General features: G+C 44.8%; 1 protein-coding gene across 1 annotated transcript in view; it reads left to right on the top strand.

Moving 5' to 3' along the window:
- LOC142584780 (uncharacterized) overlaps positions 1-10,535 on the top strand; it is a 68,646-nt gene extending 58,111 nt beyond the window's left edge. The window contains exons 7-9 of the mRNA XM_075695038.1: positions 2,331-2,479; positions 5,946-6,072; positions 10,115-10,535. Of these exons, the coding sequence (XP_075551153.1) occupies positions 2,331-2,479; positions 5,946-6,072; positions 10,115-10,343 (505 nt within the window). The 3' untranslated portion in view covers positions 10,344-10,535. The remainder of the gene's footprint in view (positions 1-2,330; positions 2,480-5,945; positions 6,073-10,114) is intronic.
- Positions 10,536-15,968: the final 5,433 nt, after the last annotated feature.

Here is a 15,968-nt window from a genome sequence, read left to right as displayed (position 1 = left end):
TAAGAGGATATGGCGCACGGCGACGATTTTGTCGCCCGTGGACTTTATATGGAACTTGGCGGCGACGCCGATGGCAGAAATATGCCTGGAGTATCCGTGTAATTGTTATCGCAGTAATATCTTGCGTGTTGAGATGAACACGAAAACCGGTTTAGTGTGGGCCGAGCATGTCGAGTGTCTTCAGGAATTTCCCCCGCCCCCCTCTTAGGCGAGTTGTAGCCAACTTCTCTCTTCCTCTGAATATGCTGGAGGTTAATATGAAGTTGGCGACACATGTTGGTGGCTTTTATGGTTTTGGAATTGGCATTACAAACGACTCCTTTCAATCGGCAAGCAGACTGCCAGATTTCTAAAGATGATGTATGAGGTCATGTAGGCTCTCTTTCCGGTCCCCCGGGAGGCTACGTAGTGCGGTGTACATTATGTCGCTGGTGCTGGGAGACTCTCGGTTATAAATTCAGTGGAACATGGTTCAGTCAGCCATGGTAAAGGGAAGTTGAATGAATAGAGAGAGGCATTTAGTTCAGAAATGAAAGCAAGCTGGAACTGTTGCCTGGACTTGCGCTGCGATTTTCTTCGCCGATTATAGCAGTAGGTTAGCCAAAAGGAACGAAACCTGTTCTGGTAATGCCAAGAATGCTATTCCCATATCATATGCGTCATGCTACACGATAGTGTTAATAAAAACAATTATACAACCTGCTAGAAGCATGTTTCTAAGAAATACAGGTTGGCCGTAGCGATATTCTTGCTACACTACAGCGCTTTGAAGGTGGAGCGTAGAGTAGCTGAAGTTTATGCATTGATTACTTTCGGAATGGTGAACAAGACCATGTGACTCGGACCGACATTGACTTGACAAATCTATAGCGAAAATTGACACTGAATGGGATCGCGAGAGATGATAATATAATTTGCTACATTTGCCAATTGTAACACACATTCGCTAATGAAAAATATTTGTTTTTTTATGTCCATATTTTGTCATGCTTTTTTATATCTTATGTAAGTTCAGTCAAACTTCAGCAATTATTTACCTGATCTTAGAATTTTTATTTCAACTTTGTTATTAAGTACAGTTCGGTTGTTCGCATTTTCCATCTATTCATTGTATACATATTCCGCACAGATTGTGTCAACTAATATTAGTCCCTTTCATTGTGATTAATTCTTTTGTAACCTCCAGTTTGTGAGCAATTGTATGGACTAGTTCCCTATTTAGATTGACAGAATGTTGTCTGCACCCCTAGGCGACAGTGTGATGCACAATAAACTTTTATTTGTTTTGAAACTAGGCATTTTTACACGCCCGTGCAGTCCCTTTCATTGTGATTAATTCTTTTGTAACCTCCAGTTTGTGAGCAATTGTATGGACTAGTTCCCTATTTAGATTGACAGAATGTTGTCTCACCCCTAGACGACAGTGTGATCCTCAATAAACTTTTATTTGTTTTGAAACTAGGCACTTTTTACACGCCCGTGCAGTCCCTTTCATTGTGATTAATTCTTTTGTAACCTCGAGTTTGTGAGCAATTGTATGGACTAGTTCCCTCTTTAGATTGACAGAATGTTGTCTGCACCCCTAGACGACAGTGTGATGCTCAATAAACTTTTATTTGTTTTGAAACTAGGCACTTTTTACACGCCCGTGCAGTCCCTTTCATTGTGAATAATTCTTTTGTAACCTCCAGTTTGTGAGCAATTGTATGGACTAGTTCCCTATTTAGATTGACAGAATGTTGTCTGCACCCCTAGGCGACAGGGTGATGCTCAATAAACTTTTATTTGTTTTGAAACTAGGCACTTTTTACACGCCCGTGCAGTCCCTTTCATTGTGATTAATTCTTTTGTAACCTCCAGTTTGTGAGCAATTGTATGGACTAGTTCCCTATTTAGATTGACAGAATGTTGTCTGCACCCCTAGACGACAGTGTGATGCTCAATAAACTTTTATTTGTTTTGAAACTAGGCACTTTTTACACGCCCGTGCAGTCCCTTTCATTGTGATTAATTCTTTTGTAACCTCCAGTTTGTGAGCAATTGTATGGACTAGTTCCCTATTTAGATTGACAGAATGTTTTCTGCACCCCTAAGCGACAGGGTGATGCTCAATAAACTTTTATTTGTTTTGAAACTAGGCACTTTTCACACGCCCGTGCAGTCCCTTTCATTGTGATTAATTCTTTTGTAACTTCCAGTTTGTGAGCAATTGTATGGACTAGTTCCCTATTTAGATTGACAGAATGTTGTCTGCACCCCTAGACGACAGTGTGATCCTCAATAAACTTTTATTTGTTTTGAAACTAGGCACTTTTTACACGCCCGTGCAGGACCTACGAGAACGTAATCGAGTGTAAGAAGAGCATCCTTACCAGCGACTGTTACACCAAGGCTACCCGCAGTGCCCTGGAGCGGAACATCAAAGCCTTCGACACGGCGCGTAGCTGGCTGTGCGACAATGAACGGGCAAAGCTGCGTGGTATGCTCCTGATAATCGCTGTCTTTTCTGACGTAATAATTGTAGACTGTTTGCCTGGCGTATGGTTTCACGAGGTCAACTCCTGGCCATGGCTGCCCATTTTGATGGTGGAGAAATGCAAAATAGGCCCTTAAATGAGAATGTTAGTGCTTGTTTTATATAATTATAAGCCCTAAACGTTATGCTGAACTTGTGCAGCTGTCTTGAAGCTCTTGTGTAGCTTTTTCGCGTACATTCAGCTAATTTTCGTATATACAGTGAGGACAGGCAAATCACAACGCGCAATAAACTCATACCTAAGGCTTAATTCGCATGAAAGAATATTAAATAAGCACAGATTAGCGAAATTGCCTTGTAAGGTGTATTCCTCTACTCGACGGGATGGCTTTATTTTGCAGTGTAAGCTGTTATGGGCTCATTCGAATAGACCTTTCAGTTGGCGGTGGTGTCCGCCGCCGGTGTCCGGCATAGACCTCAGACTCTGCCCAGGCGGCGCTACGGAAAAACCCGCCACCAGCGCCCCCATCGCAGACTTGGCGCGAACTGAGTAGTGCAAAAAGAGCTGTCCGCAAGCGAAGGTGCATAGGCCACAATGGACTCTCCGCTTTCGGTTGTGTTGAGGCACGGTTTCCGAAAAATCAAGGACCTGGAAAGCTTCTTCCGCCCATCCACGCTTCGGAAAGGGAGGAAGCTAAGCAGGGCGAAATACGTGTACAGTATAAAGGAAGTCCCAGACGTTATTTCGGCGTGCTGCAACTCGCAAGTACAGGGAGCATCGGGATTGTTTATAGGCAAATCAGTATAAAAATCTAAGCATTTCAAATTGGTTCATTTTGAAAATGTCCTGAACAGAAGACTTAAGTATCTCCTATATTTTAGACATTTTATCGTAATGCTTTTTTCTTGCAATTATTTACAGAGAGTAAATCCTTTCATAACTTTTTCTAGGGCAGCAAACAGAAAACGTTTTCCAAGGCAGCAAACAGCGTGCGAACAAGACGAAAGTAAGCTTCCTACAGTGCTATACGCGCCGCATCTTTCTTCCTCGCAGGAGCTACACCATCGCTCAGTACCTTTGAACTTTTCGCAGACGCTTCGAGCAACAAGCGCGCGAAAATAAATGTAAATAAACGCGCCATTTTTTTTTCTTTACACACGTGCGTTACTTCGCAATTACTCATCCAGTCCTCCTACAGCAACTTTATTGCTCACATTTGAAAAACGCAGTCGAGCAGGCTCAGCACATTGCGAAACGTGCTTGTTGTATCGGCGCAGGACATACAAAATACCGAAACTAGAAATGAGCTCGCGATACAACCATGCTCTAGAACAGGATTTTGGATTCATAAATGAACGAAAATGTTTGGTTAAACTGACCTGCGAAATCTCTCCGTTCCACTTGTTGAGTTAAGCGGAGGCGGACGTCTCTTAAAAGCTGGGAATATCGATGGCGCATACGCAAAATGGTTCGCCACGTGTTTTTATCGTTTTTTTTTTGTTACCAACAAAGTGGCGGCTGCAGATTCTTGAGTTTTCGCTTGGTTACCACGGTCCTCCATCAGGGCTACCGAACAGAATTACAGCAGAAGAAAATTCTCGCACTTTTTTATGCAAACCGCTGTGTTGTGGGGAATACAAGTAATTCGATTACCCAACAGCTTGAACAGCCCGTATCCAGCGCTCTCGCCTTTCCCCTTCATACGATCGCGATGGGAATCGGTAAAACTGAACGTTGTTATTCAGTCCTTCACGTTCATGGCAATTTACAACACAACAGTAGCACCGATGGCGGCGTTTTTTCGTAGCGCGCAGGGCTATCAGGGTTGCCGTCGCTTTCGCCATCAGTCTGACGATTGAACCAGTGAGCCAGCAAGCGCTTTATGGCAGTTCGGCGGCGCGTCCGACTATCGGAGAAATTCATAGCTCTCTGTCTGGGTGTTAAATGCGCAAAACACTCGTAATATGGGCCAAAATCGAGTTAAATCGTTGTTTCGCAGTCGCTAGCTGCATAGGCAACTTAGCAAGGGAGTCGGGCTTCGCACTACCCAGTTACTGCCTCTTCGCACCGGCAGGTGGCGCTACGCGTGTTGCAAAACTCCAGAGTCTGACGTCTATCCGTGGCAGCCATCGCGGGAAATAATAAAAAATGCCCAGTTCCCGCCGGGATACAACCCGGACACTCTGCGAGGGAGTAAGGTGCTCTACCACTACGCCACGCCAGCACTTTCTAGCATGCAGTGGTAAAGTGTCCTATAAACGCGCCCCTGGGCACGAGGAGACACGCGATGTGTTGTGCACGCCGCGTAGCGTCGATACGTACACATTTCGCATTTCAGTTGTATGTTATTACACCACGTAGAGCTAGCGCCATGTATCAAATGCACACGTAGCGGTACAAGGCAGTTAAATATGGTTTCAGGAAGAAAACGAAATATAAGGAGATGTTTAAACGAATGGGCCACGAAAGATACATATTGTGTACCTAAATAAATCTAGCTGACTAGGTGGCTATATCAGTAGCGCGTTTCAAAGAGGATCTCAATAAATCATCATCACCGTCACTAGCTCCTTATTGTACCAGTTGTCTTGTGATGTGAGAGGCGCGGCTTCCATACCTGCGCCGTTTGCATTGCAGCCGCATATTATTACGCCAGGTGGTACAACATGTAACATTTGCATAGTTAGAGGTGCAAGGTAGATAGAGAAGTCTTGAGGAAGAAAAAGATTATGGATATGTATAAATGTGGATGTAACGGAAAAGGTATTTCACATACCTGATTAATTCAAGCAGGCGAGGTGACCGCCGCCGTCCCGTTTCAATCATCATCATCATCATTAGCATCGTATGGAGCCATTTGATATTCTATGCGACATGCGCCCGGCTTCGTGTCGACACGTAGACACTTTGCATTGGAGTTCCGTTATATTGCACCAGGCGTCCCGACACGTAGCAGCTGCATATACCAATTGCATGCTGCATGTAGCTGGACCTGGTTAACTCAAGCAGACTAAGTACCTCTGTCACCACACCGTTTTGAAGGGGACGCCATAAACCGTCATCATCATCATCGAAAACAACGTACCGTGCCACGGGTCAAGGGATGCGACATGTGGACCACGTAGTCTCGATACCTGCGTTTCCGATTCGGTACAGGTTATGGTGCCTCCTCAGAAGGTAGGAAGCGCTGCTGATTATACAGGTACGCGCGCGCTTCCAACCAGGCTACATCAGACTCAGTATGCCGCAGTGTAGAGAGCAGCAGAAGCCGCAGCTCGCCGTCGACTTTGGGCGGACAGTTCACACCGTTCTCGTGAAAACGACAAGAGCCGAAAATGCGATGCGAAGCCGATGTGGTGCCTAAAATGGAGCTCCTAAGGAGGCGCTCCTCCAGCTTACGCTGTGACTGCGCTGGGTGTGCCACGCAGGCCTGTGATTTCTTTAGCATTGAGTCATGTATCTGTGCAGAATTCGCGGGACGATTCCGCGGCGACGGCTGCAACCCCGACGATGATGCCATAAGCGAGTGCTCCAACATCTTCGTCCACAACGTTTCCCAATCCGGATCTGCTCTGTCTCCTGGCTCAGCAAACAAGTGAGTATCACGAAGACTGCTTAAGGTGTTTTATTGTCTAAGCGTAACCATCTCTAAGAATAAACTCGAGGCCTTCTGTATTTATGACTGTGGAACTTAAGAAAAACGGAAGACTTCAATGTACCACGTCAAGGACAGCACCAAGCAACTCGAAACCGTTTGCGTACGTGGCCTACCGACTCTAGTTATACCAATCGAATATTTACTGAAGCAGAGCTCCAGGTTTATCTGCCTTTGAACACCATTGCGGACTGCTAGTAACTGATGTAGCTTTGCGCCTGTGCAAGGCACAAAACTACATTAAAGCAAACTATCCGTAATGGTAATCTAGATTATTGGTGACATAGTACAATTTGTGGTTCTACGGAATACTAGACGCACGAGTTAAGAACTTCCCTCATCATTGCATACGCACACTGAGGCACCCTAGAAGCGCGCGCACGCGACTTCCTGCGTTCCTGTAGAATACGGCTACAGCATGTTTCCACTCAAGGCGATCTCCCTGGAAGAAGAAGTGGGGCTTACACGAAGTTGACGTCGCCAACTCTGCTGTGTTGTCGAAGTGTCGGTTCTTGAAGGGCTATAGCTGATCAGGCCTTAGGCACACCCGAGGGCTTCAAGTTTACCATGTAGCAACGTCGTAAATCTACACGGGAATAAAATCCACTAAAACTCATCTGTGCACTCTACTTGATGGTGTTCGTAGGTCGCAAGCATACCACATTTTTTGTTCTTTTACCGCTACTTTTCAAAGTGAGTGTTTAGGTTGTAAAAAAATAAACATATCGCGTTTTGTGATGTCAAATTTACTGTGACCCATTAGCGGTACGCGCATCACGACACCATACAGCGTGGCGTCGTAAATCATAAAGAGCATGGAATTGACTAATACTATGTATTCTGGACCTTCTATTTGATGGCGCTGCCAAACCAAAGGGGCAAAACATTTTATTTATATAACAGTAATTTTAGTGTTTCGTTTGAAGTATAGCAGAATAGACTGCATATTTGGTGGCGCTGCTTTTGGTGTGAACTGACTGAGCAATAGACCATCACGCGTGAAGATTTAATCTTATTTGTAGCGCATGAGATGCACACTTAACATCATAAGTACTTAACACAGGGCGGGAATATTTGATGTCGTTAGAGGAAAGTGATTTTCGCTACCGAGTGAGTTCGGGAAACTCATTTCAATAAGTTTCAGAAGATACCGTGGGCGCTTAGCGGAGAAAGCCCTAGGAAACAAATAAAACAACGACCATAACAACATACTTCAGGTGTTGCAAATGTTGAAAGCTGATGCAGTCTTTTATTTATCTAATACAGTGTAACTAAAGCTATCACCAATACACCCCTTATTCACTTGCACTGTTCCGTGATCTCGCCTCTCCGGCAAGCTGCCTCGCAAACGCCGCATATGGCGCGCTCTCCTATTGACGGCAGTGATTAAATTGCGGTGGCAGGGAACAGTTCTCTGTGTTAGCCCCCGTTCGTTCGTGGAGCGTCGTCGGCATGATCGAGCGAACGAGCGGCACAGGGGAGGGTGAGAGAGAGCGAAATCGGAGCGCAACGGAGAATGCATGACAGTGATAGTGAATAGAGCGAGAGGAGGAAAGCGGAGGAAGGTACCGTGGAAGCACGAGGAGGAAAGCGGAATAGAAGAGTAGTGACCGAGTAAACTCTCAGGGTTGGTTATGTCGATGAATGATTATTCCATTAATCAATTAAATGCATTCCGCGAGACGATTATTCTTCATCGATTTCCACGTTTCATTTATTCGACTTAATCTATTAACTGTTTTCGAGAGTTTGGAGTAGGGCGGAAATTTGAAATCATACTGGAATGGCGGCGCACGAGCAGTGACTGTTCTGCTGTGGTAAAGCGACTATCGACGGTTTTTCCGAAACCTCGAGCGATGCAGAGCCGAGTGCTTCCCCTCTCGTTCCCCGCACCGCACACATCACCAAGCCGCTCGAAGCCAGAGGCTTGAAATGCCCTCGCAATTCGAGGCATACTATTGCAACCCAGTCGCTGATCGTCGTGCCACTCTCAGTTGACTATATATACGTGGCACAGCATTCGCGCCGGTTTGGAGCCTGTATTTTACATAGCGATGGAGAGTTCGTGTGGATTCCAGCAAATCTGTAGCGTCCGAGAATCTATTCTCGCATGTTGCTTGTGTGGTCATTCAATAAAGGTGTCGGTTTCAACAAAACCTCCCACCCAATGAATGGACATTGCCTCGCTTTGTAGAAAAGAGCATGTGGTTTAGTATCCTAACCAGTAATATTATTTTGCTCTGTGCCCGTTACAATTTCTTCCATATTTCAGTTGGAATTCACTTACTCTTTAGCCATTTTATAGCATGTATTGTTTATCTTATCAACAGCCACTAGTTCCAACTATGTTTAGTCTTGAACAAGTTACAGATTACGCTTTATCAAACGTTTATACACTTGTGTTTAAAACTTGGTTCCAGCTATGAAACATTAAAATAGGGTCCTACAAATATAGATAACTGTATTTTCACCTTTTTAGAAGTTCACGGCAAAAATTTCTATTAATCAATTGGACGATGAAAAACGTTTTATCGAAAGCGATCCATCGATTACGGGCTAAAACGATGAATGATTAATCGTTAATCGAATAAAAAAAATTGGCAGTGGCTTAGCTCAGCTACGCCAGGATATACGTAGCGTAAAGGTACGGTTATGCTTGGTTAATCTCTTGCCTTGCATGGTAACCTTAGCTTATCCGGCTGTGGCCTTGTTCGGCCTTGTAATTCAAATGCCACAGTCTTTCACGTACGTCACAAATGTGCCCAAACGGATAGTTCACAAAGACCGAGAGGAAGAGTATAGACGCACTCGCACTTTCACCGAATTTCATAGCATGTTCAGTGCACCAACGAGTCTTGGGATCGTCTGTGACACTCTCTTGATCCCGCCGCTGTTGTTGGGAGGCCGTAGCACGGCGTTGAGCTTCTTGGCGACGCCTTTTCGCAAGGCGTTCTTCGCGTTGCTCCGGTGTCTCGACCGCACGTTTTGCCTTAGCACGCTCGTTCTTTCGACGCTCGACGGCCACTGCCAAGCGACAACCTCGGGGTTTAAACAATTTAGGTTTTCCAGTATTTTGCGCCGAATGGCAGCGGCTCAACTCTCCTTAACCTCCATGTCGAGCGCGCTGCATCAACCGTCTCTCCCGTGCATTTATACGCACGGTGCGCCCTCCTCGCGCATGCGCATCGCCGCGCGGCACCGCAGTCGTAAATGCAGCAGTGGCCGCACACGGCGCCGGCTCATCTGCGGAGACTGCCACGTCACACCTTTAGAATGCGCCGCAGTCGACGGCGGCGAGGAGCGCGCGCTGGCTGCGTCCGCGGCGGTGGCGAGGGCGACGCAGCTGCGCCCCTCGTGACGTCACGCGGCTCTCGCGCATGCGCATATGGCAGGCGCAGAAGCACGCGAAACTCGGCTCTAACATGCGTAGTCTAGCTTTACGGTACAAAAAACATTACTGTCCATGTTACTGTCCAACGGAATGACACTGAGCGGCCCTATGAGTTACGAACGCCTTGCGGGCAAGCGAGCGCGTTGAGACGCTTGGCGCGTTTTCATTTGGCCTTACCGAGGCGCAATTTAAATGACGGCTAGAGCTTGCGCGGACAAGGAACACGCAGAAAAAAACATTTCACCAAAGCGACTGCATGCTTTCCCATCCCCGCATGTAACTAGTCTTAAGTGTATCTACCGAATTTTGCCTCAGTGCATCACCTTCAGAACTTAGTGCGCAAGCGAAATTCATTTTTCTTACTTCGTAGAAACTTATCGCGGCGCCTAAGTAAGGATTATGGATTACGCTCAATCTGCAGCCGTTTGTAACTTTTTGCACGTAATACGTCTTCCGGACCTTTAATCCGCGATGCTTTCTTTAGCTACCCGTCCGCCAATAAAAAAGATGCCGCCCTTAGCATTACCACGCATGGAAGTGCATTGTTAGAATCCTCATAGAAGGCCCATTTTCTTCTTTTTTTTTTCGCAGGCTGTTCCAGAACCAGCTGGACTGCATCCGCGGCGAATTCCAGACTTGCAAGGCTGACGGCGCCTCCATGACCGTAATCGACGGCTACTTACGAGCGGCACGAACGGCATTCGTCACCGTCGCGGTCTCCGGTGCGACCAGAGCATCCGCGAGTGGCTCCTGCCTGCTACCATTCCTTCTCTTCTTTGCACAAGCGACTGTCAAACGCGTCATGTCGGGATGTTCGTGAGGCGCACGGAGGGAGATGTGCATCGTTACACGAAAGAAGACAGAGAGCTGGTCTAAGAAAATCTGTGATCTCAACTAGTTCCTTGGGCATAAAAAAATGGCATTAGGCGTGGAACACGCCTCATTTCAGAAACTGCGCCTTCTGTTAAAAAAGAACCACAGTGTGGAGGTGGAATAAACTTTTATTATAGAACCAGCACTTTATGATGGCCCGGACTAAGCCTCCCATGAGGAGACGTCGAGGGCTTGCCTCGCCGCCGCCTCGCGGGCGTGCTGGGTCGCCCAGGTTTGGTCCTCGAGGGCGGAGCTCCGCAGAGCCTAACGCAACCTCGACGACAGGGTTGTGGTCTTAATGTGTGTGTACTGTGCTGGGCATTCCCACAGCATATGTTCTAAAATTTATTGCACTCGTCGCCACATGTGTGTGCACAGTTTCGCAAAACCCTTCGGGGAAAGAAGGTTGAATTTAATCTATCGTGTTCGTTCCCTGTGGTCTTATGATTGGATTCTCACCGAGTTTTACGCGAAGATAATCTCCTTTGCGAAAATAAGTTCCTGACCTGCAGGCCAAGGTCATCGAAAGAGCTGAAGAAGCCGCCCGGGCCCAGGGGCTCGTGGCTGCCTAACAACAAGGTCATCCGTCAATACCTTGTTTTTAAATAAAGTCTTTGCTCACTCATTAAAATAATGGCCACAGTGGCACGCAGAACGCTAGTTCTGTTCAATCCACCCTGCAAATGCAACCCATATGCAGTACAAAAATTAACAAAAAGGCATGAAAGAAACTCACGGAACTCTGCGTAATGTTGGTGCTGCTGCCATGAGTTAGTGCATTTGTTCGTTTCCCAACGGGTAAATTTGTCTGGATCAATGCGCTTTAGTTTAACCTTCGTGAGCATAACTTAGCAGTACTGTAGTGAGCAAGTGTAATAAAAGAAGCACAATAACACAGACACTAAAGAATTGTCTCCAATTTAGAGAATAGGCAAAATAAGCATGGCTCGACTAGTGCTCGAACCTAACTATAATTGCAATCCAACGTAGTGCTCAAACCTAGAGTTCCAACCTAACTCTGCAGTTGACGCAGTAACTCCAGTCTTCCGGGCAGTGCACACAGATTTAAATACACCGTTCCACTTATTCCTCGTTGTTTGGAGGAGTCTCTGGGTAGGAAAACAAGAACTCAGTGCTTTAAACAATGTAACAAAGTAAAAACCGCCTTGGTCTGTCGACTTTTTCGTAGCCGGAAAATATATATTTTTTTTTTACATGACAGGAGTCCTTAAAAACAGGATATAGAGTGCTGCAATTCTGACATGACATAGCGCGTTCTCGTTTTCATATTTTGTTGGCTTTCTTCAAATCCCCGAATTAAGGAACCACGTAAAAGATAAGGGGATGGAAATAACTTCACCAGATGTTTCTAAACACGTTTTACGACTTTTCACGTACGACCTATGCTTTGAATTTTATATTTATAATATTCCACAAATTAATGTTTAATTACCTAAAAATCATACTGGAGAGATAGTCTCATTTACACAACACGACTACGAACAACTTACTGTGAGTCTCACTCGTATCAATTCGTAGCAATATATTTAAAATTTTGCTGTAATTCCGTGAAACACGCTGTCAATTAGGTATATGTTCAATCTAGCCAAAATACATGTGGTCTGATGAACTTGTTTTATTTTCAACTTCTCTTTTCAGGAGCACACCTACGTTCTACGCGCGAAAACCAAATATAGGTATATAGGTGGAAACCTTCCAAGTTTATAGACTACTTGTTGCCCTTGTGAAAATTTGTATGTCTGAGCGCATGAAATGGAATATGTTATTACAAAAACCATGCATTTATTTCCACATAAACACCCTAGTTGATATTTGCTATGACACGTAGTACGTACGCGCCGAATAGGATTAGCGTGTAACCTTATGTGTGCTGTTTATTTTAATGTTTTTAATTTGATTACGTGTACATGTAATATCTTGGAACTTGGCTGCATGCTCTGAAATTATTTTCAGATTTTGCTGGAAGCACGGAAGTCCAGTTCTGTGACTTTTCTGTAAAGCCCACTTTTGGTGCTCAGCAAATAAAATATCTTGCACCATTTATTCCATCAACTTCTACGGCCCTTTCATTTATGGTGGGTGGCCTAAATACTGAATATGAGTGTCCAGTAGTAATAGCCTATCTGACGAATCACACGAACCACTCTGGGTGGAGCATCGTACAGCATGAATATAATATCAATGTATTCTACAAGTAATAACTACAATACCGCCGACAACTTTCTCTGACAGGCCCCTAATAATCCCCAGTCGCTTGTCGAACAGAACAACTTCCTTGAGTAAGCATAGGAGACTTCGCCAAGCAGCGGCGAAGTCATTCGTAACTAAGGGGCATCGGCGTGTACTGGAAAGGCCAATGATATTGCTACACGCGTGTGGTATTTGATTGTTTGAACGAGGCACGTGGGCGCCATCACTCGAGAAAAGAGGAGGAAGAACGAACTGGACTCGCGCTGTGAATCTAACCGGTCAGCGCTGCAACCGCTGTTGTGAATATAACCTGTAAATAGTTACTCGTCTTACTGACTCGTCCTTCGCATAACAATATTCCAAACAAGGCCTGATCGTTGGCCTTAGTAATATTGGCCTTAGTGAGATAAGAACTGGCTAGGCTTATACAGTGCTAACTAACGGCCATGTCCTTCGCTATAGAGTCTCCCAGATAAGCAACAATACCGGGTACGATTCCTAATCCTTAAACACTCAGCGGGCAACATTAATGAATTCTACAGCAATAATGAGAGGGTAGGAGTAGTCGTAATCAAACTTAAGAAGAGGAAGAGATTAAAGGTAGTACAAGCCTACGTTTCAATATTCAGTCATAATGATGAAGTAGACCATGCAGTTTTATTAATATGTTGAATTAGCGATGAGAAAAGTGCAAACTGGGTATACTATAGCAATGGGTGACTTCAATGCAAAAGTGAGGAAAAAGCAGACTGGTGAGCAAGCTATTAACAATTATGGCGTCGATTCTAAAGAAACGATAGAAGAGAGATGCTGGTGGAATTCGCGGAAAGCAATAAGCTGCAAATAATGAACACCTTCTTCGGGAAGCGTAGCAACAGAAAGTGGACTTGCCGAACAAGTCCTAATGGTCAAACAAGAAATGAAGTAGATTTCATGCTTTCTGCCGATCCCAGCATATTGTAGGATGCAGAAGTGTTAGCTAGATTAAAGGGCAGTTATCATAGCTTGGCGAGGTCTAAGATTCGCCTCAATTTGAAGAGAGGAAGACCAAAATTAGTCAGGAAGAAACACGCCAACCTAGACGCAGTAAGGGTAAAAGCACACCAATTCACGCTGATATTTGTAAACAAATATGCAGCCTTAGAACTGAGAGATGAAAATGACATAGAGGTTATGAAGGAAACTGTAACTTGGCTGGCTTCAGAGGCAGCAATTGAAGTGGGATGTAAGGCAGCAAGGTAACCAGTTGGCAAGCTCTCCCAAGTAACAAAGGACCTAATAAAGAAGCGACGAAGGATGGAAGTGTTCAACTCAAGAGATAAGATAGAATTCGCGTAACTATCGAAAGTGTTCGAGAATGCGAAAATAGGGGATATTCAAAATTATAACATGAGAAAGACTGAGGAACCAGTAAAAAATGGACGCAGCATGAAGCCAGTTGGAAGGAAACTTGGCATAGGACAAACCAAGATACATGCACTTAAATATAAGTAGGGTAACATCATCAGCAATCTCGAAGGTATAGTAAAAGCAGCGGAAGAATTCTACCCTGACCTGACGCAGTGACCTGTGGCTCCTCTGGGACCTGTGCAGTACCCAGAGGAGCCACGATAGCTCTATTCGAAGCAGTAATGAACAGGTTGCAGATACTCCTTCTATAACTAGCGATGAGGTTAGAAGGGCCTTGCAAAACATAAAACGGGGAAATGCGGCAGAAGAAGATGGAATAACAGTCAATTTAATCAAAGATTGAGGAGACGTCACGCTTCAAAAACTGATGGCTCTCTATACGAAGCCTCTATCGATTTCAAGGGTCCTAGAGAACTGGAAGAATGCAAATATTCCATTAATCCACAAAAAGGGAGACGTTAAAGAATTGAAAAATTATAGGCCCATTTGCTTACTCCCAGTATTATGTAAAATATTCACCCAGAGAATTTCCAATACAATAAGGGCAACATTAGACTTTAGTCAACCAAGGGAACATGCTGGCTTCCGGAAGCGTACTCGACAATGGCTCACATCCACCTCATTAGTCAGGTAGTCGAGAAATCCGCAGAGTACAATCAGCCTCTCTATATGGCTTTCATGGATTACAAAAGTCATTTGATTCAGTAGAAATACCAGCAGTCATAAAGACATTACGTAATCAAGGAGTGCAGGCCGCTTACGTTAACGTCTTCCAATATAGCCAGAAAGGTTTCAGAGCTACCTTAATTATACACAAGTAGAAATATACTTACAAAGAAAGAGGTGAGACAAGGAGACACAATTTCTCCAATGATAATCACTGTGTGCTCGCTATTCAAGCTATTAAAACTATTAAAACTATTAAACCTAATAAAATGGGAAGACTTAGGAGGTAGGATCAACGGCGAATACCTCAGCAACCTTCGGTTTGCAGATTACGTTGTCCTGTTGAGTCCTGACTGGAGACGAGTTACAACAAATTAGTGAGGGCCTAAACAGACGGAGTCTAAGAGTTGGGTTGAAGATGAATATTCAGAAGACAAAGATAATGATCAATAGCCGGGCAAGGAAACGATAGTTCAGGATCGACAGTCAGCCTCTACAGTCTGTGAAGAAGTATGTTTACTTAGGTCAATTACTCCCAGGGAACCCTGATCACGACAAGGAAATTCACAGAAGAATATAAATGGGCTGAAGCGCATGCGGCAGACATTGTCAGCTGCTCACTGAAAGCTTACCATTATCCTTGAAAAGGAAGGTGTAGAACCAGTGCATTTTACCGGCGCTGACATATGGGTAAGAAGCTTGGAGACTGACATAGAAGCCTGAGAACAAGCTAAGGAGTGCGCAAAGACTGATAGAACGAGGAATGCTAGGCATAACGTTAAGAAACATAAAGAGGGCGGTTTGGATTAGCGAACAAACTGGTATAGCCGATAATCTAATTGACATTAAGAGAAAAAAGATGGATCTGGACAGGTCATGTAATGCGTAGGTTAGATAACCTGAGGACTATTAGGGTTGTAGAATGGGTACCAAGAGTAGGGAAGCGCAGTCGAGGACGGCAGAAGGCTAGGTGGGACGTTGAAATTAGGAAATTCACTGGCGCTAGTTGTAATCGGTCGGCGCAAGAACGGGTTAATTGGAGATCGCATGGAGAGGCCTTCGTCCGGCAGTGGACATCAAATAGGCTGATGATGATGATAACAATGATTATGTACTCGAAAGGCAAGACCTATTTCGTTCTTAAGGTGTTTAGACATGGAATATCGTCATTTTTCCTGCACAACGACACCCCCGCAATGAAGTCCTCTCTGGTCAGCGACAACTGCTTTATTGTCGTGAATCTTCAGCATTGCTGCAATAGGTTCTGTATGCACTTCATGACGAT

Source organism: Dermacentor variabilis, chromosome 6 (assembly GCF_050947875.1).
Source record: "Dermacentor variabilis isolate Ectoservices chromosome 6, ASM5094787v1, whole genome shotgun sequence".
Taxonomy (NCBI): domain Eukaryota; kingdom Metazoa; phylum Arthropoda; class Arachnida; order Ixodida; family Ixodidae; genus Dermacentor; species Dermacentor variabilis.
This window is presented reverse-complemented; position numbering and strand designations above follow the sequence as displayed.